Raw genomic sequence first — 23,264 nt, forward strand, 5'->3', positions numbered from 1 at the left:
CCTCTGGGCACTTTAGGGTATGGCAACCTAATGGATTTTGGCTTTGAACACCAAGATTCTGACATCTAGATGGGGTAACACTATTACTTTCAGATGGATGATTTCTGACTACACATCATGTTTGCATGTTCTTCTTCGAGGCCGATCTCAAAAGCTCACCTGCTACAGCAGAATCACTCAATTCTTAGTTAAAAATACAGATTCCGGGACCCCATTCAAGTCTTCTGGATCAGAACCTTTGGGAGTGAGGCCAAGTCTCTGTTTTCAAGATGCTCTCTAGGATATTCTGATGTACATCTGGGAACTGTTGGATGGAATATATGGTCTAAAGGCCTCGGGAAGGGAAGGGAAAGGAACAACAGGTATCTATTCCTAAAGTTTTCACAGCAAAACCTGAGGCTTTTAGTCCAAAAGCCTAATTCAGCAAAAAGCATATTTCAAAGGACAAAGCATAAAAATGTTAACACAGTTACTCAGTCAAGGGGATCTAACATGGCAATTAGTCTATGATTCAAACATCCCCTTCCTGCCCACTCCCAAATTCCCTACATGTTGAAAATACAGGTTTAAAAGAAAAAAAGAAATACACCTTAAAATTTACACCTACCTTCTGAGATGAGCAATCCACGTCACTCATGTTGTCCATTTTAGTTGGGTCTATTACAAAATGAATAAAGAGCTCTCGGTTTCTCTAGGGATGATCCTCTCGTACCAGTGGCTCTGAAATTCACACTTGCTTATAGCATAGTGAGGTGACACAGAAAATGGAACTTTCTAAATGTTCTGAAAGCGAAAGCTGTGTTCACAGAGCTGTCTCTCTGAGGTCATAGACTTTGGCCCCCTGAGGAGTTCTCTGGTAGAAGAAGAAAGAAAGAGAAGCTAGAGAATGAAGAAGGGAGAGCATTGGGGTTCTGCAGGGCTTTTCTGCTGTGGTTGCAATGCCTTCTGCTCTGGCCGCTCTTCCCTTCCACTGAGCAGCTCCTCTCTTAGAACTTTTCCAGGAACACACCGAGTTCACTGCAGAGGAAAAATGGAAGCAGAGTTACATGTTAATACAGATAAGAGGGAAGAAACACCTCCACTAAACAATACCCTAGCAGCCTGAACTCTTCTCTCTCCTCCTCTCTGGGCTGTTTTAACATTGGAGGTGCCTGCACCCAGGCCTTGGGGCCGGTAACCAGGCTTCAGCGTCTGTTGCTAAGGAAGGAGGGGCCTCAGCTGTGCCCAGATACAAGACTGGGCTTGACTCAGCTGGTGTCTCCCTTTGCTGGAGGCCTGGCTGGGCAGCAGAAATTGGTGGTGACAGAAGGGAAGATGGGAGGGTGTTTAGCAAAGATCTGGGAATGTAGAGATGAGTGGCAATAAAAGACTATGCCTTTGGTAAAGTCTAAATGCCTATAGCATGGTGGTTAAATTCTCAGGCTGGACCCAGCTGGGTTCAGATCCTGCACTTCCCATTAATTAGCTTTGTGGCTTAAGTTGCTTAATCTCTCTAAATGTCCTTCTTAAATGTAAAATGGCAACAAACGTGAGTACCTACCTCACAGGGTAGGTTGGAAGGTTTAATGAGATAATGTCTATAAAGCAATCTGCACAGAGCAGGAGGATGACCAACTCATCCCATTTTGCCTGTGACTTTCTGGGTTTTAACACTCCAAGTCCTGTATCCGGGGAACCCCCGCAGTCCTAGGCAGTGGGATGGTTTGGTCACCTGATATAGGAGGCACGCTATAGATGTTGTGGCTAACATAATTCTTTTTTTTTTTTAAATATAATTCTTATTATAAACACAGAAACACACATACACATACTCACACACATGTATACTTGTGTACACAGGTTACAGTATTAGCTGCTGTCCAAACATTCAAAGCACACATTATTTGGTCACTTTCAAAGTTCTCTCAAAACCAAGTTAGACTTATTGAGCTCTTTTGGGGTGTCATGCTTGCATATCTGTTATTTCATTCAATTTTCCCCAAAACGCCATGTTGTTCCCATTTTATGGATGAGAAAACCAAAATTGAGAAAAATACATAACTTTCCCAAATTGATGCAACTCATAAGAGCTAATAGAAGTTGAAGCCTGTCCTTATGACTCCAGAGTCCATTGCTCTTTCCACAAAGGGCCTATCCAGAAAACAAACATTTCTGAGATCCTACCAGCACAGCACCAAGTACTTCTGTTTCTCCTTTTTCTTACTTTTTTATTTTTTAAGTTTATTTATTTTTATTTTGAGAGAGGCAGAGTGCATGAGCAGGGGAGGGGCAGAGAGGGGGAGAGAGAGACTCCCAAACAGGCTCTGTACTGTCAGCCCTGATCCAAGATCAAGAGTCAGATGTTTTTGTTTTTTTTGTTTTTTGTTTTTGTTTTTAATTTTTTTAACGTTTATTTATTTTTGGGACAGAGAGAGACAGAGCATGAACGGGGGGGGGGCAGAGAGAGAGGGAGACACAGAATCGGAAGCAGGCTCCAGGCTCCGAGCCATCAACCCAGAGCCTGACGTGGGGCTCAAACTCACGGACCATGAGATCGTGACCTGAGCTGAAGTCGGATGCTTAGCCGACCGAGCCACCCAGGCGCCCCAAGAGTCAGATGTTTAACCAACTAAGCCACCCAGGCACCCCTCTCCATACTTTGAAAATAACCTTGTGCTTCCCCATCTCTTTTATTTCTACTCTCTACCATCAGACATATATGTAGAGTCCACTTTTAGGCAAACAATCTTGAGCAATGGAATGTAGAAAGGGCTCACAGTGACCTCCTGGCTGAATATAGACAAGACCATCAGGGGACTCACCTCAAAACATCCATAGGTCCTAACTAACCAATGGGCTACTTACAACCAGGCACAGTTACCATAAAGTCTCCCTTTTTTCCATACATCCCCATTCCTCCTCACATTTCCCTTTTAAAAATAGCCCCCACCCACTGCCTCTCCTTTGCTGTCCTGCCCCTCCCAACCTCCCTTGAGGTGTATTTGGTAAACTTCTAGCTTCCTTGTTCTGCCTCAGGTGAATCCTTCACTGCCCTTGCCACTGTTTTCCACCTGATCGTTACCCCACAACTGGGGGCCCCCATCTTCTGGACAGACACGACATTTAGATAACACAATATATACAATTTCAAATAGTATCTGGAATAAATGAACTAGTGACAGGGTTTGAAACTTTGGTTTAGACAGAAATGGGGTTATTACCAGGCCTCCTATAATGGGGCATGAAACCCAATGTCACACAAAAACCAGCGGCTGTAGCCCAACAAAGTGAAACAGTAGAAAGAGACTGGTATGGTGCTAATGAGCCCCATGACCCTGTGGGTGAGGAGAAGACATGCCTCCATCTGAAAGTTAGTGAACTCTAAGTCTACCTGTGTTCAAAACCATCAAAACAATGATTATGACTTCCATGTATTGAGCTATACTATCTGCTAGCACTGTGCTAAGCATCATCTTTCCAAATCTTCTCAACAACCCAGAAAATAAATACAATTATTATCCCAAGTGTTATGGCTGAGGAAACAGACACAGGCAGGTTAAATCACTCAGCTAGGTTGGTGGCAAAGTTGGGACTTGAACCTGACTATGGAATCTGTTCCCTAGCTTTAACCAAAAACCTACGTGTGGTCTGTTACGTAGAAAATAAATAAATAGGGCACCTGGGTAGCTCAGTCGGTTAAGTGTCATGGCTCAGGTCATGATCTCACGGTTCAGTTCCTGAGTTTGAGCCCCAGGTCAGACACTGTGCTGCCAGCTCAGAGCCTGGAGCCTGCTTCAGATTGTGTGTCTCCCTCTCTCTCTGTCTCTCCCCTGCTCATGCTGTTTCTCTCTCTATCAAAAACAAACATTTAAAAATTAAAAAAAAATAAATAAAATATCTACTAAGGAGAATGAAAATGCCATCTCCCCCCAACACACTCCCCAGCAACCTCATCTGCACCAGAATTGTCTGACTTAATCTTCTGTCTGATAAGTCCCAAGAGGGATGCAGGCTTCAAATCCCTCAATCCCTCAACTCTAAGTACACAGGGTTGCCAGATATAACACAGGATGCCCAGTAAAATTAGAATTTCAGATAAACAACAAATAATTTTTTTAGCCTAAGTTTATCCCATTTGGTATTTGGGACATAATTATGTTAAAAAGTTATCTGTTGTTCACTTGAAATTCACTCTGAACTGGATGTCCTGGATTTGCTAAATCTGGCAATACAGGGAGAAGAGGTCAGTTAGAGTCTGGTTTGTCCCCATCTCTGTGATATAAACAGCTTAGGATCTCAATGTGTTGTGGGGAAATTTTCAGACATTTCTTATTCAGAGCCCAGGGCTCCTGGCAGATCTTTTCTAAGACCTGAAATGGTTGCTCACCCAGAGTAAGTAATCTCTGAAAAGCATAGAAGAGGCTGCATATGGATATATCTTATTGACCCATCAATGGTCATCATGAGCCAAGTCCTGATGCTATGGAGAGAGCTAAGATCCTAGTCATCAGAGTATACATAACATGGTGCAGAAGGCAGCCAAAGCACAAGGATAAAACAAAACCTGGCTGTCCCTACAACGACAGAAGTGGAGGAGGGGGAAGTAAAGGATTCACAAAGACGCCCCTAGATGGCACTCTTGAACAATCCCACGGAGGACCCAGTTCAACTTCCGAAAGGAAATAAGAATGATGGTTGTAATGTTTTGTTCTAAAGGAAAAAAACCCACAACTTTTTCTTAGATGGGGCACCCATTATACTGCAGCAAATCAAAGTGCATGAAGCCACACAGGATTGCCTGAAACTTAAGAATTTAGGGACACTTATCCCCACCATTAGCTCCTCTTTTCTTGGCTGTTGTGGAGGTAGAGCAGGATTCCTTAGCTTTTTTTTTTTTTTTTTTAAGTTTATTTACTTTGAGAGAGAAAGAGAGAGAGAGTGAGCAGGGGAGGGGCAGAGAAAGAGGGGGAGAGAGAATCCAAGCAGGCCCAGCGCTGTCAGTGCAGAACCTGATGCGGGGCTCAGACTTACAAATTATGATATGAGATCATGACCTGCTTAACCAACTGAGCCACCAAGGCGCCCCCTTTAGCTTCTTTTTATTCTTACTAACCCCAAGCTTATGTCTTTATCCACCAGCCTGTTTATTTCTAGAAACATTAGTTGGTAAAAGACTGTGCCATCCAATCTTTTTGAGTCTCTTTTATACTCCAGATAGGTATTAACTTCTTTATAGCTATTATTGCACATGTCCTCACTAAAACCCTGTGACTGTCATCCAGGTCACAGAAGAAAGGTAGGTCAACATAGGTCCCTGGATGGAAAGTGCCTGAAAACTATGTAGTAGCAGGCCAATGCACGGGCCTATCATTTTACAAAGCCCAGGCTTAGAGAGGTAACTCACCAAGGTCACACAGTAAGCCATGAGATCAGAGCCCAGAACTGTTGGGATCCCCCTCCCCCAGCCATGGTGTTTACGGATACACTCAACCCTCAACCGCAGTGGGTCTCAGCTGGGGACGATTGTGCCCCCTCACAGAACCTATGGCAATGTTTGGGGACATTTTTTGGTTGTCACAACTGGGAGGAAAGGGATTACTACTGGCATCTAGTGGGTAGAGGCCAGGAATGCTGCTAAACATTCTACAATTCACAGCCCCTTAATACAGAATTTTCCCACCTACTAAGTCAATATTGCTGCCATTGAGAAACCCTGCTCTATGGGTTTGGGGCCAGGGAACGTGTCTGGCTCTGATGCAGAACTGAGGGACTTAGGTTTAGACTTTTTCATCCATAAAAAAAAAACAGAGATAATAGCTGAACCCATCTTTAAGGATCTCGCGGGTTCGTGACTTCTGCATGAAAAGTAATGGCTAACACCTTCCAGTAAAGGCCATACCTCATTGTTGGGTGTCCTGAACTCCAGGAATGCTTCCAGAAGAGTTGGTACAGGTGTAGGCATTTAGGCAGGGGAAGCCCTAAGACTCTACACAAACCCGTGCTCAGAGGCCAGCCCACCTGTGTTGGCGGTGGCATGGGCACTCTCACCTCAAGCCAAGGGTGGGGGACGGGCAATTCCTTTTGGGCCTCAGTTTCCTCATCTGTAAAGCTCTCAGGGCCTGTTGGGATGGCTCCAAAACGCTGAGGCAGAGAGCGCGCTCGACGGAGCGTGGTGCGCGAGGCCAGGGCGCGCCTTTGCTGGCTCCGGCTCCCTCTGGCAGCAGGCGGGAAGAGCCGAGCACAGCGAAGTTGGGGTAGATGTCTGCAACCGAGGGGCGGGGGAAGGGGCGGGGCGAGGGCGGAGAAGGGGCGGGACGCGGCGCAGGGCGGTGGCAGGCCGGGACTGGGCAGGAAGTCGGCTGCAGCTCCCGCCAGTGCCGAAGAACCTTCCTTCCTCCTCCTCCTTTACCTTTCCCCCTCTTCCCATCTCCCTCAGCTCCGGTCGCAGACACCGGTAAGTGTAGCCGCCGAGCCTTGGTGAGAGCTCGAAGCTTGGGTGGTAGGATACAGCATGCCTGGCCTGGCTAGACCCCCTCGCGGGGAAGGGCAAATGAGAAGGCAGTGGGTGCCTTGCGGTGTGGTCCCCTGTCCGCTGTGTAGTGAAAAGGGACGTCTTACCCCTTCGAAGCCTTAAAACGGGCTCGGAGTGCACACATACCCTCACATCCACCACTAGATTTGATAACAGGCTTGCCAGTCCCATCCCACCCCCGAGACCCTGCCCCTTGGGGAAACCTGGCTGGGGAGTCTCTAAACCCTTTCCGCAGGATTAATGAAAATGGGCGCCCTCCTTCTCAAGGGGTCCCTCCTCTCTACCGAGGGACCCTCTCCCTTGTCACTGCAGAGAGGGGAGCTCCAAGTAACAAAGGTGTATTCTTTTCCCCCAAATTAATGACAAGAGTACTCCACTCGCCCCTGAACTTCCCTTTCTCAGCTTCCGTGCTCTCTCGTAGGCGGACCACCCTCTCCACCTGCATCCCTGCCGCTTCCCCCAATGCCCATGGATCCCTAGAAGCAGGGCGCCTCCTCCCCCTCGCGGCTTCGAAGGCTGAGAGACTTGGAAGCTGATGGGTGAAGCGGCCTGGGTAGGCCCGAGGCGCCCCGCATTCCTTTTCCCCAAAAAGAGATGCGCCCCTTTTCCCTTCTAGCTGGAACGCTCCGGGTGGCCGTTAGCCCCGGGAGGGGCGGGAGTGGAAGAGCCATGGCTGGGGGAGGGGGACGGGAAGGTTGGTTAGTGATCTCTTTGGTCAGCCGGGAAGACGGAGAAGGCAGGTAATTTATGGGCTGAGCAGGGTTAAGAGATTGCCGCCTTCGGTTTGGAAACTTCTAAGTGCCTGGGGAGACCCCTCCGTAGAGTGAGTGATTAGGCAGTCTGGGGATTGGAAGCCGGTGGATGTATTTCACCGCAATGGCCCACGGCCTTCTACCCACGCTGGTTCCCATCGGACTTCCCTAACCTGTCTGGGTAGCCCTTGGGTTCCCTAAGGCCTCTGGAGACCAGTAAGGGGAGCTGGGCTTGTTTCTGCCCGCTGCAGAGATGAGATTAGGGGAGCTGAGTCCTGGGAACATCCCAAATCCAAAATCTGTGCGAGTAGCAGCTTCAAAGACAGAATATGGCTGTAGAGGGGTTAGTCCTTTACTGTGCAAAGCGTTCCTGTTTCACAAACGGGGTTGTAGCAGAAGCACTCTAGCTGGGGTAATTAATATGGACTTTAATTTTCATTCTAGGCCCTAGTGGTATTAGTAAGTAACCCCTCCCCCCTTAACTCACATAATTACCATGTGGTATAGTCAATATGGTAAACAAATGTGGGCATCACTCAGTTAATTTTGGCCACTGTGACAGGATCGTTGAGGCTTTTTTACTATCAGTAGCAAGAGGTCATTTGTAAGGAAGAAATTGTGTTCAGCCCTACAGTTTCGGAAAATACAAAATAAGAACAGTATGTTTTTTGTATGAAAATCCAGTAAGGGTTAAAAAAATAGATATCTAATTGAACAAATTGGTTTTATAAGTTATATGTGATTAGGACAGTCCTGGAAATTAAAGGCTGTTGAGTCAAGGAGTATATTGTAGCTAGGTTTCCCCTTGAGGCACCTCGTGTTAGGAGATTTACAAGTAAATAGAGAATGATTTATGATGCTGTGTAATTGGGAGCCAACCTGTTAATGTGGGTAGTGAATAAAGAAATTGACCACCATCATTGCTTAAGAAAAGCTTTCTGGGGGGAAAAAGGCAATGGGACTTAAAATAGTGTTTCACCTTTCACCTTTCTTTGCAGCAGTTTGTCAGGCTAAAAAAAATAAACGTAAGCCCCCAGAGATAATATCATTAATATTTTGGTATTATATGATACATATCCTTCTAGGTCTTTTATTTTACTATGGAATATAGACGTAAAATACTAAGGTTTATGTAACAGTATGGGATATCTTGTAATTTTTTTTTTACTTATTACCATGGATGTATTTTCATATCACTAAATGTCCATATTATCATTATTTAAAATGCTTATTTGTTTATTTTGAAGGGGGTGGAGAGGGGTAGGGAGAGAGGGAGAGAGAATCCCAAGCAGGCTTTGTGCTGACAATACAGAGCCAGATGCAGGAATGGATCTCACAAATTGTGAGATCATGACCTGAGCCAAAAGCAAGATTCACACATTTAACCGACTAAACCACCCAGGCACCCCTCCACATTATCATTTTAACAAGTAACGAATACTCCATTTTATGAATTTGTCATTATTTAACCAATTTCTTACAGTTAGCTTCTTTCCAATGTTTTGCTGCTTATTACATACTATAAATACGATTGCACTGCACATCCTTTTTGTATGTTTTGATATACCTATTTGATTATCTCCTTCAGATTCTGGAAAATGAATTGTTGGAAGAAGGTGTGTGCACTTAGAAATTTTGATACATACGGCCAAGCTACCCTCCACCTGCACACCTACCATCAATGCGTGAGGATAGTAGAAGCTTTTGTTGAACTGGCTAGGTGAATACTACTAATGGTTTAAGTTATTTCTTGTTTCACCAGTGACAGCAAGAGACAGGGTGACATGAGAGATTCGACTGCACCCTGCCCTGGACAGCTTACAGATAGAAGAATTAACCCGTAAAGAGACTGAAGTGGGTTTCAGGATGGCAAAAGAAGACCTCCCAAGTACCTCAAAGGACTTGCAGGAACTGCAGAGGAAGCTGTCTTTGCTGATTGAGTCTATCCAGAATAACTCAAAGGTCAGTTTCCAATCAGGATATGTAATGGAAAAATCCCAAAATAACACCAGCTTAAACAGCATAGAAGGTTATTTCTCTCTGAGGTAGAAGAAATTTGGAGTAGGTCAGGAATCTTTCTAATTCACCACTCTGACATGCCTAAATTGTGATCTTCAAACTCATTGTCCAAGATGGCTGCTAAAGTATCAGCCACTGTATTCACATTTCAGGCTATGGGATGGAGGAGGGAAGGGGAGAAAGACTTGCAAGCCACTTCTAATTTAAAGGGCCTTCCTAGAAGTCACACACAGGCAGCACTTCCAATTATATCTCATAGACCAAAATTTAGTTGCAGGTCTCCCCTAGGGGTAAATGCAGTTCTTTAGATATAGAGGGTAGCTCTCAGTCTTTGCCACAGATACCTTCCTGTTTTGTTTTGTTGTTAATTTTGCCCTGTTATCCTGAGACTGAGGGGCTAAAGCCTACTTTAAGATTTGAGTCCAGTTTTCCACTAGAAACCCAGTGTCCAATAGAAATATGATAGGAGCCACATATGTAATTTACAATTTTCTAGTAGCCACATTTAAAAAGTAAAAAGTAGGTGAAATTAATTTTGATGTATTTAGTCTAATATATCTAAATATTTCAATATGTAATCATTATAAAAAATTATTAATGAAAAAAGTCATTGAAACTTTCTACATTATTTTGTAGTAAGTCTTCAAACTCCAGTGTGTATTTTACACTTAATGGCACATCTCCATTTGAATTAGCCACTTTTCAGATGTTCAGTACCCATTCAATGGCAATGGGACTTGAGATGGTGTATTCTGCTTTCTTGAATTTTTATCTTTCTTGCCTTCTTCTATGTGTCACTCAGCATTTTGTCAGGAAAAAAAATAACAGCTCTCAGAGATAATATTAACATTGTGTTGTATTTCCCTCCAGACTTTTTTTTTTCCCATGCAGTATACCCATAAGGTACATACATATATGTAATGAAATGAACTAGTTTGTGATCTGTTTTTTGTATTAGACAGTACAATTCCCCTAGGGTCTATTTGAAGAGCTACCACTTTGCAGTCTAGAGCAATATACTCTAGCGATCTTTCCTGGACTCATCCCAAAATGCCTCTGGCCCTCTTGGTGGATTTACCAAGCTATTTTTAAATTGGCCAAGCAGCTTTCTAGTCAGCAGGATGAGACTCTTGTTACTAAAAGTTAGCTTAGTAGGAAAGGTCCTTGTGCTCATCTCCATGTGCATTTGATTCTCATTAAATGTGTTAGTTAAGTTCTATGAGGTCACCTCAAACAATGAATTCGCAATTTCTCCAGGGGAACTACAGGATTAGGCTCTGGCAAATGTATGATCACAACATACTCATTGATTGATAAATACATAAACTATTGCATGTGTATTTTTGTTTGAAGGTTACTTATATATATATTGTTCATTCGTTAACATTAAACTCATGGCCAATAGCACTAGAAATCTTGCCTGAACAAAGTATTTTCTCTTAAGGCACATCACAGCCTTCTTACACTTAAGAACACTAGACAGTATTTCTGCCATTTTGAATGGTGAAATTACCAACAAAAAACAAAAATGTAAGAAAAGGTATTACAGAACCTTCCATCAGATTGACATAAGCATAATTTACAGAAACATCTACTTGTTTGGAGCATATTTAGATGATTTATTTCTCCCAAATAAGTTTTAGCCTTTCCTCAGAGTTAATCAGCCCTTTAAATTCCAGAAAAGAATAGATTGGCTTCTACACAGAGTATTTGTGAAACAACTCCCATCATTTCTTCTAGGAAGCCTCTGGAATGTCAAGTCTTTGTTGTCTTAGGCTGAGAGAGTCAGAAACCTGCTCAAAATAGCTTAAGCAAACGAGTAGTGAGGCATGCTGGGACTTTGGAAATGGGAGGCTATCTTAGAAGCCAAGGGTGGGAAGTGAATCAGGATCTGACAGGTCACTGCCAGGGGTTAGAGGTAACTCTAACAGGGGTTAGAGGTAACTCTCAACACCTTCTCTTGGGCCATGTTGCTCATGTTGCTTCCAGTTACCGTTTTTCCTTGTGCATCACCTTCATTCTCCTCTCTCTACAGCCTGGCTTTCTTGACTCTTCCATTCACATGCGCCAGTGTGACTCCCCAGGCTGGTACCTTCAACTCCCTATATCTCCCTCCCTGAAGCCCTTTAGGAGCCTTCTCTGGGAATGTCTGATTCCTAGGATCAGGCTTGACCAAGTCACCTGTGGCCAGGTGGGTGACAGCTGGGCAGGGGCTTCTCATTTCGTGGAGAGAAACATGGCTCCAGGGACCTACCCCTATTGTGGGAAGGGACGGTGTTCAGAGAGGTGGGAAGAGAGAAGGAACATGGGCTGGGCAGATGCCCCCTGATGGCATTTTCACTTGTGGATTACCTATGACTAACTAGTTTTGCTCCCATGCTGGCCCACGAGGGATGTTTTTGAACTAACCTCTGAATTACGTACCAGTGGGCACCCAGGGACCGCGGTCTGGGAGAAACTGTTACCCAGCATCTTGGAGTTGTCTTTACCACTGGTTTTATTTATTTATTAATTTTTAATATGAAATTTATTGTCAAATTGGTTTCCATACAACACCCAGTGCTCATCCCAACAGGTGCCCTCCTCAATGCCCATCACCCACTTACCCCTCCCTCCCACCCCCCATCAACCCTCAGTTTATTCTCAGTTTTTAAGAGTCTCTTATGGTTTGGCTCCCTCCCTCTCTAACTTTATTTTTTCCTTCCCCTCCCCCTTGGTCTTCTGTTAAGTTTCTCAAGATCTCACATATGAGTGAAAACATGTGGTACCTGTCTTTCTCTGTATGACCTATTTCACTTAGCATAGCACTCTCCAGTTCCATCCACATTGCTACAAAAGGCCATATTTCATTCTTTCTCATTGCCAAGTAGTATTCCATTGTGTATATAAACCACAATTTCTTTATCCATTCATCAGTTAATGGACTTTTAGGCTCTTTCCATAATTTGGCTATTGTTGAAAGTGCTGCTGTAAACATTGGGGTACAAGTGCCCCTATGCATCAGCACTCCTGTATCCCTTGGGTAAATTCCTAGCAGTGCTATTGCTGGGTTATAGGGTAGATCTATTTTTAATTTTTGGAGGAATCTCCACCCTGTTTTCCAGAGCGGCTGCACCAGTTTGCATTCCCACCAACAGTGCAAGAGAGTTCCCGTTTCTCCACATCCTCTCCAGCATCTATAGTCTCCTGATTTGTTCATTTTGGCCACTCTGACTGGCGTGAGGTGATATCTGAGTGTGGTTTTGATTTGTATTTCCCTGATGAGGAGTGACGTTGAGCATCTTTTCATGTGCCTGTTGGCCATCGGGATGTCTTCTTTAGAGAAGTGTCTATTCATGTTTTCTGCCCATTTTTTCACTGGATTATTTGGTTTTCAGGTGTGGAGTTTGGTGAGTTCTTTATAGATTTTGGATACCAGCACTTTACCAGTGGTTTTAAATAATCCGATGCCTTTGTCCTCCTTCTCTCTGGTAGCAAGGGACACTGATTGTCTTTTGCATTCTGACACCAGGGAATTGGCCTGTCTCCTAAACAGTTCCATATGGAGCCTTCATGTCCTTAAATACTGGCCACATCACCCTTACTTTGGAACCTGCCATACTCAGGCAGGTTTAAAATAAATTGTGTGCAGTTTAAAATAAATTTCCTTTGACCTTGGGCAAGTCGCTTAGGGTCTTTGAATCTCCATCACCTCTTCTCTAAAATAAGCAATGCTAGGCTCATTGGTTTGTTGTGAGGTGATCTCAGAAGCTGTTTAGAAAAGCTGTGGCACAGAGCCTGGCACATAACAGTGCTAGTCTGTCCCAGCCTGGCATTACTGAGTTCTTCAGCACAGCACCCTCCCTGTAAAATCCAGGTTGGATGACATGTGCCTGCTTCCAGGATAGGGATGGAAAATTGCAGTTCATGTTACTGAATAATAAGCTGTCCCACTTTCCATCCTCCCATTGTATCCCCCTCTATTGCCATGAGAATGAGAAGTTAATTGCTATGTTCCAATTCCCTGGATTTAAATAAAGTTCCTCCTTACCTGCCTGTGAGTGTCTTAGGGGAAAATAAATGAGGAAATACATTGAAAGCACTTAAAACCGTGCTTGGTGCCTGAGTGTTTAATCAATGTTCTCTATTATTTTTTTTATTTCCTTTTTTTATTCTAGAGAGAGAGTGAGTGGGGGAGAGGGGCAGAGGGAGAGAGAGAGTATCCTAAGCAGGCTCAGCAGGACCCTGTTGCAGGGCTTGATCCCACAATCCTGAGATCATGACTTGAGCTGAAATCAAGAGTTGGATGCTCAACCGACTCAGCTGCCCCTCTATTATTATTAGGTGTAACTGAATCATATCCTCCTCTTCTATGACAGACTGGCCTAAGTAGGGCCATACTTCTTAGGGGAAGACAATTGCTGGGCTTAACTGCATCTTAAAATGGTCTCTCTGCATATCTAAATGATTCTGTTTGTTGGTTACAGGGCCCAGACTCAGAAGAGGCTAAGAAAAAAATAGATTCTCTTAGGGTCTGGAAGAATAGTCCTACTTTTCTCCTTTTGGATCCCCAGGCCAAACTGTCCCCAAGTCCTATTGATTTTTCTTTTGTCATTCCACTTTCATATTGCCATCAGCCTAGATTTGCCCATCAGTGTCTCTTGCCTGATTTCAGGCGAATTCTCATAATTGCCTTTTGCACATGACTGCCAGGTTCATATATCTTAAATTAGTGCTTTCATGATGTCATAGTCCTGCTCAAATACCAGCAGTTTGCCTCCTGTTTTTTTTCTAGATAAAGTTTAAACAAGTGCTTTACAGTGGAAGTACTGTGCAATGTGTGTATAGAGTTTTAAATTTGCTAGTAGTCCTATTAAAAAGCATGAAAAGAAATGTGAAATTACTTTCAATAATATATTTTATATAACCCAAAATATCCAAAACAATATCATTTCAATATGTAATAATATAAAAAATTAGTGACGAGATAGTCTACATTTTTTTAGGTTTATTTTTTTATTTTAGAGAGAGAGCCAGCGTGAGCAAGGAAGGGGGGCAGAGGAGGAGGGGGAGAGGGAGAGGGGGAGGGGGAGAGGGAGAGGGAGAGGGAGAGGGAGAGATCTCAAGCAGGCTCCACGCTTAGCGTGGAGCCCGACTCAGGGCTGGATCCCACAGCCATGAGATCCTGACCTGACCTGAGCTGGAACCAAGAGTTGACACTCAACTGACTGAGCCACCCAGCCACCCCAGTCTACATTTTTTAATATACTTAGTGCACATCTCAATTCAGGTACTAAATATCCATTGAAAATACTTGATCTCGGGGCGCCTGTGTGGCTCAGTCAGTTGAGCGTCCGACTTCGACTCAGGTCATGATCTCACGCCCTGTGAGTTCGAGCCCCGCATCAGGCTCTGTGCTGACAGCTCAGAGCCTGGAGCCTGCTTCGGATTCTGTGTCTTCCTCTCTCTCTGCCCCTCCCCTGTTCATGCTCTGTCTCTCTCTGTCAAAAATAAATAAACATTAAAAAAAAAGAAAATACTTGATCTCTTCAGATTTCATGAAATTTACATTTGAAAATTTATTTGAAACCTACCTGACCTATTTGAAATGTAATTAAAAATATTCCTGTGACTGAAGCATATATCCATTTTTAAATTTAAGTTAAACTAAGTTAAAAACCTAGTTCATCAGCCATATTTCAAGTCTGCAGTGGCCACATGGGGCTACTGTGCTGGATGGTCCAGGTGTAAACTCATGAGCCTGGCATTCAGGTGTTCCAGCCTCATCTCCCCACTGTGGTTACTGGGTCTCTTGATTATAAGGGTCAGAGAGAACAGTTCAGTCTGTCAGATGATGCCTTGGGTGGTTGGAGGAGTTAATAAGAATATATGTGGACTACAGCTGGAAACAATCAGGACTTAAGACAGATCCAGGGACCAGCCCCACTCCCGTGACCCGTTCTCTCACCTTCAGCTGACTTAACAGGAGAATCTCATTGGGTTCTGATTATGTGAGCTCGCATTCCTACTATAGTCACCTCTGGCTAGAGAAGTTGAATAGCCAAATCTGGTAGCTTTTCTCAGGAGGAGCTAGAGGCAGTATAGCTAGTGGGCATTGTGCCATTTTTGTGGCCTCACAGGAAGTGAAGTTGTTCATGCCTGGAGAGTTCTAAGGAGGCAGTGCTGAAGCCCCAAGACCAAGGGCAGTGGCTTCTTGGAACAACAGCCTTTTCTGGTTAAGCAGCATGAGCACTGTATTTTGATCACTATCAACTTCAACTGCAAAACCCTATTGCCTTCTAGCTTGCCTCCAGATCCCCACTACTGGAGTCATTAAGAGGTACATGTGTTTTGTGTAGTGGCATCCATGATCACTGTAGCTTGAATTTCCTCTTCATTTCAGCTGCTGGCCTGTAAGGCACTGAGGAATGAGACCTGGGAAGGACCAGTTTTGATGGGGAAAAGTTCTTGATGGAACATTGTAAGGGAACTGGAACCAACATGTCAGTAGTGAGGAGACAGCATGGGGCTTAAGAAGAGGGACGAAGCCCATCCTTGTGGGGTTGTCTAGGGCCAGTTCTCTATTAAAGCGGCCCTTCCCCATTGAGCCAGATCCAAAAAAAACCCTTTTGCCTAGTGAAGGAAGTTAGCTTGTTTATTAACACAGCATAAGCTTGCAGGTGTCATCGGACTATGTCCTGACTGTGGTATCCAAGTTGATGACATAAAAGCATTTTTTCCTAACAAGGTGAAGCCATTGCACGCATTAGACATTCAGAATGAAGAGATTCAGCTTTGGATGCCTAGATTTTGCCACTTGGAAACCGCGTGACTCTAGGCAAATGCCATTGGTTCTCAGACTTTAATGTGCGTACAAGTCACCTGGGATCTCATTAAAAATCAACATCTGGGGTATGGGGGCGCCTGGGTGGCCCAATCGTTTAGGGATCCAGCTTCACCTCAGGTCATGATCTCACGGTTCCTGAGTTCAAGCTCTGCATCAGGCTTTCTGCTGTCAGCGCAGAACCCACTTTGGATCCTCTATCTCCCTCTCTCTCTGCCCTCATCTGCTCATTCTCTCTCTCTCGCTCTCTCTCTCTCTCTCTCTAAAAAATAAACATTAAAAAAAAATCATCTGATTTAGCAGATCTGGGGGAGGGCTTGAGATGTTGCATTTTTAACAAGCTCCCAGGTGATGCCAAGTAGCTAGGACTTAACCTCTCTGTGCCTCAGTGGCCTCAACTATGAAACTTCAGCTGTGAAGTAGGAGACAAATGGTGTGTACTTTACATCCATGTGTACACATGCTGAGGGCCTCTTCTGAGAGGGTGTGTGTTAAGCGGTAGAGCCATGACCAGGTCTTTCCTACTTTCATAAGACTTAAAGTCTTATGACCCTCAAACCTGCCATCTGCCTATAGCTACCTTAAGCTGTTGCCAGGGTGACTCATGTCTTGGGAAAATTGTTAGTGTTGCTGACTTGTTACATTACTTATGAGCCATCCAACTTCATGGCCTTTGCTTATATACTTCCTGCAGCTCAGGTGGGTCCATCAACCTGGGGGTCAGACGTAGCGTTTAATCCTGGCTCTTTCTCCTTTGCCTGCAGGTGGTTGCCTTTATGAAGTCTCCGGTGGGTCAGTACCTGGACAGGCATCCTTTTCTGGCCCTCACTATGCTGGTGTTTGTTGCTGTGTCGGCCATTCCTGTTGGATTCTTCCTGCTCCTTGTGGTGCTTACCTCCCTGGCTGCTCTTGTGGGAGTCATTTTACTGGAAGGTATCCTGCTCATCTATTCACCCCCTTGGAAAATGATTCAAATGGGAGCACAGTATTTATTTGGCACCTGCCACTGATATCAAAGTTTCCTCTTATTGAAAAAATCAGAATGACCAAGGCAGATTGTCAGAGTAGTTAAAAGATGGACTCTGGAGTCCACATTAGAATCCTACCTCCACAGGGGCGCCTGGGTGGCTCAGTCGGTTAAGCGTTCGACTTCAGCTCAGGTCATGATCTCATGGTCCGTGAGTTCAAGCCCCGCGTCGGGCTCTGTGCTGACAGCTCAGAGCCTGGAGCCTGTTTCAGATTCTGTGTCTCCCTCTTTCTCTGACCCTCCCCTGTTCATGCTCTCTCTCTCTGTGTCTCAAAAATAAATAAACGTTAAAAAAATTTTTTTTTTTTTTTAAAAAGAATCCTACTTCCACCAACACAATTTTGGACAAGTTATTTATCCTCTCTGAACCTCAAACTCCTCATATGTAGAATGGGGATGATATAATAACTGTCTCAAAGCATTATTGTAAGGATTGAAACTCATAGTTCCATAAAGTATTTAGCTCAGCCCATGGCACCTAGTAGCTTCTACATGAATAGTAACAGTCTATTTCACAACTAGTTACTGAATATCCGTTGCATGCCAGGTACCTTGCTAGGTAGTAATGTTTCCTCTTCCCCACCTTTCCTCCTGAAGTCACACTGCCAGCTGTCAACTTCTCCTTTTGTTGCTAAGATAAAATTACTGAGAAGGCAGATCTGACCAGCTCAGTTTGCCTTTTCATATCAGATCACAAATCACAAAATACTGGCCAAAAAGGTGGTTGCCATTGGGTCAGGCAATCACCTCTGATTTATCCTACGACTTCCCAGGGTTAAGATCACGCAGAGTTGTTTCCCTGCCCGGGGAACTGTGGATAAGGCAATTTATATTCAAAGGAGAAAGTGAGCATCATAGGCAGAAGAGCAAAATACAGCCTGGCAGAGTAGCTGTTCACTAAATATTGACGGATAGAGAGACGGATGAATGAATGAGTGGAGGAATGAATGAGTACTGTAGCAAAAGTAAATTTAAGGAGGGGAAGAGAACCACTGCATTTTGGTGTATCATGCAAAGTTTAACAGAGGACAGGATTTACAGATCTGTAACAACTCTTGTTTCCTTTGGGGAAGTAAAGACTTTCTAAACAGGAGGAACAGCATATATAAAGCCTTTAGAACAGTAGTCTGGAACTTGAGTGTGTTTAAGTCTTACTTGTGTTTTTGAAGATACAGACTTCTAGGCTTCATCCAGAGATCGTTAGTAGTTCTGGAGTAGGGTCCAAAAATCCAAAATTTTACAAGCCTTCCTGATGCATCTGATTCTGATATAGTGGTTGTTGGCCACACTTGGAAAAACACGGATCCAGGATTTTGCAAATCTTTGTAAAAAGGCAGCACATCCATTTATATTGTCTGATTTCCTTCCTTTGCAAGGTCCGTCCCTGAAATTATATCACTGTAGCCATGAGGATGGAGTCCTGAGTTATTTGACCACTCCCAAGGCAAGGAAAAGGGTATTTGCCTTGCAGTGATGCCCACTTGGGTGGTTAGACTACCTCCTTTTTTTTTTTTTAATCTTTTTTTAATGTTTTATTTACTTTTGAGAGAAAGAGAGAGAAAGAGCGAGCGAGCAAGCAGGTGAGGGGCAGAGAGAGAGAGGGAGACACGGAATCCGAAGCAGTCTCTAGGCTCTCAACTGTTAGCACAGAGCCCGACCCGGGGCTCAAACTCACAAACTGTGAGATCATGACCTGAGCCGAAGTCGGACACTAAACCTACTGAGCCACCCAGGTGCCCCTAGATTACCTTCTTATAAAGTGATGCTGGAAACCTGGATCTTTATGGGAAATCTCACTTAAAAAGTCTGAGTTAACTGTCATAAGCACAGTGGCCTTGGGTCTGGTAGCTTTCAATCTGTTTTAGCTGAATGCTTCTCCTAACTATGCTTTCTTCTAGGACTGGTCATCTCTGTGGGTGGCCTCTCACTGCTTTGTGTCCTCTGTGGCTTGAGTTTTGTGTCACTCGTCATGTCAGGGACAATCATGGTGTCCTACGTGATGGTCTCCAGCCTTGTCAACTACTGGTTTTCTCCCAGGTAAATACATGTCAGTGCAATAATTTAATCTTTACCATTTGGGGGATTTTCACAAATAATACCTTAACCCTATTTGGTTAGTAAAATGGTGAGAGGCAGGTGTTCCTTATAGGTTTCCATATACATCAGACATCACATGGGAATTTACAATGGAGTTTCAAACAACCACCACACACAATTACTCATTTTGTTGTCATGGCAACTCTGAAGTAATTGTTACTGATTCCTTTTAAAAGATACCATTAAATTTACAAAAATTCAAATTAAGGGTTTTTGCGGGGGGCAACCGGAAATACTCAGCATGCATGTACCTCAGGATGATGCAGGGGGCCACAAATCTGCTGTTCCCAAAGTCTGTCTTCATTCCCTTTGCTCTTCAGACTGTGTGTGTGTGTGTGTGTGTGTGTGTGTGTGTGTGTGTGTGTGTATCTCACCATACTGAGTGTGTTATCTTGTGTTTGATTACATGGATTATGTTCCTACATTATGGCTCCTAAATGCCAGCTACACTTCATCTGGGCCTTCACTGAAGGAACAGTGATGTATTTAAATGCTAGAGGGAAAACCAGACATACTGAGATTAGTGTAAGACAGTATGTTTGTCTATAATGGACTGCCCTCCTAAGGGATTTTCAGAGATTTTTTTTTAATGTTTTTTAAATTTATTTTGAGAGAGAGTGTGTGAGAGCACAGAAGGGGCAGAAAGGGAGAGAGAGAATCCCAAGCAGGCTCTGTACTGTGCAGGGCTTGATCCCATAACCATGAGATCATGACCTGAGCTGAAATCAAGAGTCAGACGCTTAACTGACTGAGCCACCCAGGAGCCCCTAGAGATGATTTTTTTTTTAATACTTGATTTCTATCCATTCTCCTTGATGAATTTAGAATCTAAGTCCCAAGTGGGCTGTCCATTATGCTTCATTTAAGCTCTTGCTTAATTGATGACAGCAGCTACCCATCAAGCACTTGCTCTGTGCCTGGGACTCTGTTATGCGCTTTCCAGGCCTTAGTTCATATAATCCTCACAACCACCCTGTGAGGCAGGTACTAGCTCCAGTCTATGACAACTAAATGAAGCCAAGTCCCAAAGCAAAGTGTGGCAGAGAAGGGACTTAAATACAAATCACTTAACTCTGAAGCTTTTTAACCAAGATTCCAAAGTGACTCCAAAACAGGAGTCAGCAAACAATGTCTGTAAGGGGCCAGATGATAATACTTTATTTTAGGCTTTGCAGACCATGTGGTCTCTGTTGTAACTCCTCACCTGTGCTGTTGTAGCCAAAAAACAATGTAGGCAATAAGAAAACAATTGAGCATGGCTGTGTTCCAATAAAACTTTATTTACAAAAACAGGCAGCAAGGGATGCCCAACCCCTTGGGCAAGGCCCAAGGGATTTGCCAACCCATGCCCTAAAAGAACCTACATCCTGAATTTTATTTTTCTATAGACTAGCCCTTGAACTTCTTACCAAAGTGTTATCCTCTTGTTACTCATGTTGGAAAATAAAATGTGAAGTAGGTATAATTTAAAATACCTCAGGGGTAGTTGTCATAGGCTTGCCTGGTTGATGTCCCTGGAGTTACATTCAGCTTCTCTAAATTGTTTTGATGACTATCAGTCTCAAAGGAGATAAAAGGAAAAATATTAGCCAAAATTTGGCTTATTAAAGCTGATGTTTCTGAGCCAAAATTTCTCCCCACCTCTGAACCCTGCTCTGCTATACCGCAGGAAGTAGCAAAACCTGAATACCACCTACTTGTCAACAAAGAGAGTAAAAAGATATCCAAGAGGGACGCCTGGGTGGCTCAGTCAGTTGAGCATCCAACTTTGGCCCAGGTCATGATCTCAGTGTTGTGGGTTCGAGCCCCATGTCAGGCTCTGTGCTGACAGCTCGGAGCCTGGAGCTTGCTTTGGATTCTGTGCCCCCCTCTCTCTACTCCTCCTCTGCTCTCACTCTGTCTCTCTCTCTCTCAAAAACAAACAAACAAAAAAAGATACCCAAGATTTCTCCTTTTTCTCCTTACAGCCCTCTTCTCCTCCCAACCAAGACCCCTGGACTGATTGTTTTCATTAGGGCAGTGGTTCTCAAGCTTTTTACCTTCTTAAAATGACCCATTTTACCTTCTTAAAACTACTGAATCTCCCCAAGTTTTTGTTCATGTGGTTTAAATGTACCAATAATTACTGCAGTAGAAATTAACAAATTCAAAAAATGTTTATTCCTTTAAAAAGAGCAGTTTTACCAGTTGATGTAAATAACATCTTTATAAGTAACATTTTCCCGTTACAAAATGAAATGAGTAAGTGGCATTGTTTTACATGTTACAAAGATCTTTAAGGTCTCCTTAATAGAGGTCAGCTGGGTTTTGCAGACCCCGCCTCACAAATGTGTGACTGACAAAGAGAGGAAAAGCTTTTTCAGATGACTGTGGATGTTCTTTGATAGTACACGAAAACTCAATACGTGGTAGTTTCTCAAAGGTTAACTGAAATGTGACTTTTTGTAGTTCATTATATTAAAATCTACTGGTCTGTCTTGCACTTTTATTAGATCTTCTATGGTGCGTGTTTTTTAACTTCATGCATTGCTCATTTGGAGAATATTGGTTCATGGAGTCATGCAGATGTTCCACATATACTGTGAAAACTTCACTGTTGGGGCACTTGAGTGGCTCAGTCAGTCAAGCTTCTGATTTAGGCTCAGATCATGATCTCGCGGTTTGTGAGTTCAAGCCCCGCATCGAGCTCTCTGCTGTCAGCACAGAGCCCCCTTTGGATCCTCTGTCTCCCTTTCTTTCTGCCTCTTCCCCACTTATGCTTTCTCTCTCTTTCTCAAAAATAAGCTTAAAAAAAAACACTCCACTGTTCCTTTGTGGAGAATGAGAGCAACAAAGGCATTGAGCATATTATATTACTATGAAAATAGTTGTCACCTGAAAACCCTTGCACTAGTGAATTCTTAAACTCAAGAAACCTCTTACTGAATGTTCCAAAGCATAGGGGGGAGGAAAGAGGAACTGTTCACTTTATTCCATGATGCAAATGGGATCTTGACCTTAAAACAAAAGATAATATGCAGCTAAAATTTTTGAAAAAGAAAAAAGGGAATAAAACTGTAAGATGTCCTTAAGAAAATGGATTAACTGCATGGTGTCATCTACATACCAGCCACCTTATGTCTTTTGGTGTTGCCATGCTTAGCCCATTGGTTTGTGACCTCATGGCCACAAGAAAGCTGTTGTGGCTCTGGCTACACCAAGAACATTCAAGGCAGGATGAAGGGAGAAAAAAAAAATGAGACCTCCCTCACCACTTGAGTCTGACCATTTTTATCAAGTAAGTGCAGTTTTTCCTAGGACCTCTCCCCATCCTGCCCAAGCTGACTTCCTTGGCTAGAATTGTGTCAGTTGGCTGTTCTAAGCTGGCAAGGAGGCTGTGAGATGGAGTGCTGTTTTCTCAGCTGTGTTGGTCAGCCAAACTCTGGTGTATGCCACAGTTTTCTGCACTGGGGTGTCCATGTTGGCAAAGGTATTTGAAATTCAAAGATAACCTATAGATGCACTTAATATCGATAATGCTATCTCCACTCTCACTCCCCTCAGAAACTTGCCATCACAGGGGCTAAAAAAGACCTATTTGTCTTCCTTTTTGCCCCCTACCTCTCTTCTGTTGAAGATGTCAAGAAACAGTGGAATAATTGGAATCAGAAGATATGGGTCTCAATCCCAGCTCTGCCATTTTTTAGCTGTGTGATCTTGAACAGGCTGCTTAACTTCTCTGTTCTCAGTTTTCTTTCACTGGTAAAATAGGGCTACTCCAACAATCACTGGATTATTGCGAGAATGTGAACAATACACTGAGAAAATGCAGTGTCCAAATTAGAATAGGGGGAAGGGCCATAATCCCTACCCCCAACTCAGTTATTTTAACCTCTTGTGCCCTCAATTTCCATCTGTAAATGGTAAAGCCTCAAATCTGGTGTTTCAAGAAGCAGCTAAAAACCAACAAAGAAAGTCCTGTATTCAGTTTTGTGCATGCTCAGCATTAAAGCTCTTTAAAGAGGCCCTATGCCTGGGTAGCTCAGTTGGTTAAGC

General features: G+C 43.7%; 2 protein-coding genes across 6 annotated transcripts in view; one reads left to right on the top strand and one right to left on the bottom strand.

Annotated features, from left to right (window-relative positions):
- Window positions 1–785, bottom strand: part of DNAH3 (dynein axonemal heavy chain 3) — a 163,717-nt gene extending 162,932 nt beyond the window's left edge. The window contains exon 1 of the mRNA XM_049639145.1: window positions 608–785. Within this exon, the coding sequence (XP_049495102.1) occupies window positions 608–646 (39 nt within the window). The 5' untranslated portion in view covers window positions 647–785. The remainder of the gene's footprint in view (window positions 1–607) is intronic.
- A 5,517-nt stretch (window positions 786–6,302) lies between these two features.
- LDAF1 (lipid droplet assembly factor 1) overlaps window positions 6,303–23,264 on the top strand; it is a 28,212-nt gene continuing 11,250 nt past the window's right edge. The window contains exons 1-4 of one of the 5 annotated variants that reach the window (XM_049639181.1): window positions 6,303–6,433; window positions 9,007–9,225; window positions 16,870–17,038; window positions 19,031–19,169. In XM_049639181.1, coding sequence (XP_049495138.1) covers window positions 9,130–9,225; window positions 16,870–17,038; window positions 19,031–19,169 — 404 coding nt within the window. In that variant the 5' untranslated portion in view covers window positions 6,303–6,433; window positions 9,007–9,129. Of the gene's footprint in view, window positions 6,434–7,084; window positions 7,252–9,006; window positions 9,226–16,869; window positions 17,039–19,030; window positions 19,170–23,264 lie in introns of those variants that run through there. The other 4 variants (XM_049639179.1, XM_049639182.1, XM_049639180.1 and 1 more) reach the window with 4 other exon arrangements.

This window comes from Panthera uncia, chromosome E3, assembly GCF_023721935.1.
Source record: "Panthera uncia isolate 11264 chromosome E3, Puncia_PCG_1.0, whole genome shotgun sequence".
In the NCBI taxonomy this organism is placed as follows: domain Eukaryota; kingdom Metazoa; phylum Chordata; class Mammalia; order Carnivora; family Felidae; genus Panthera; species Panthera uncia.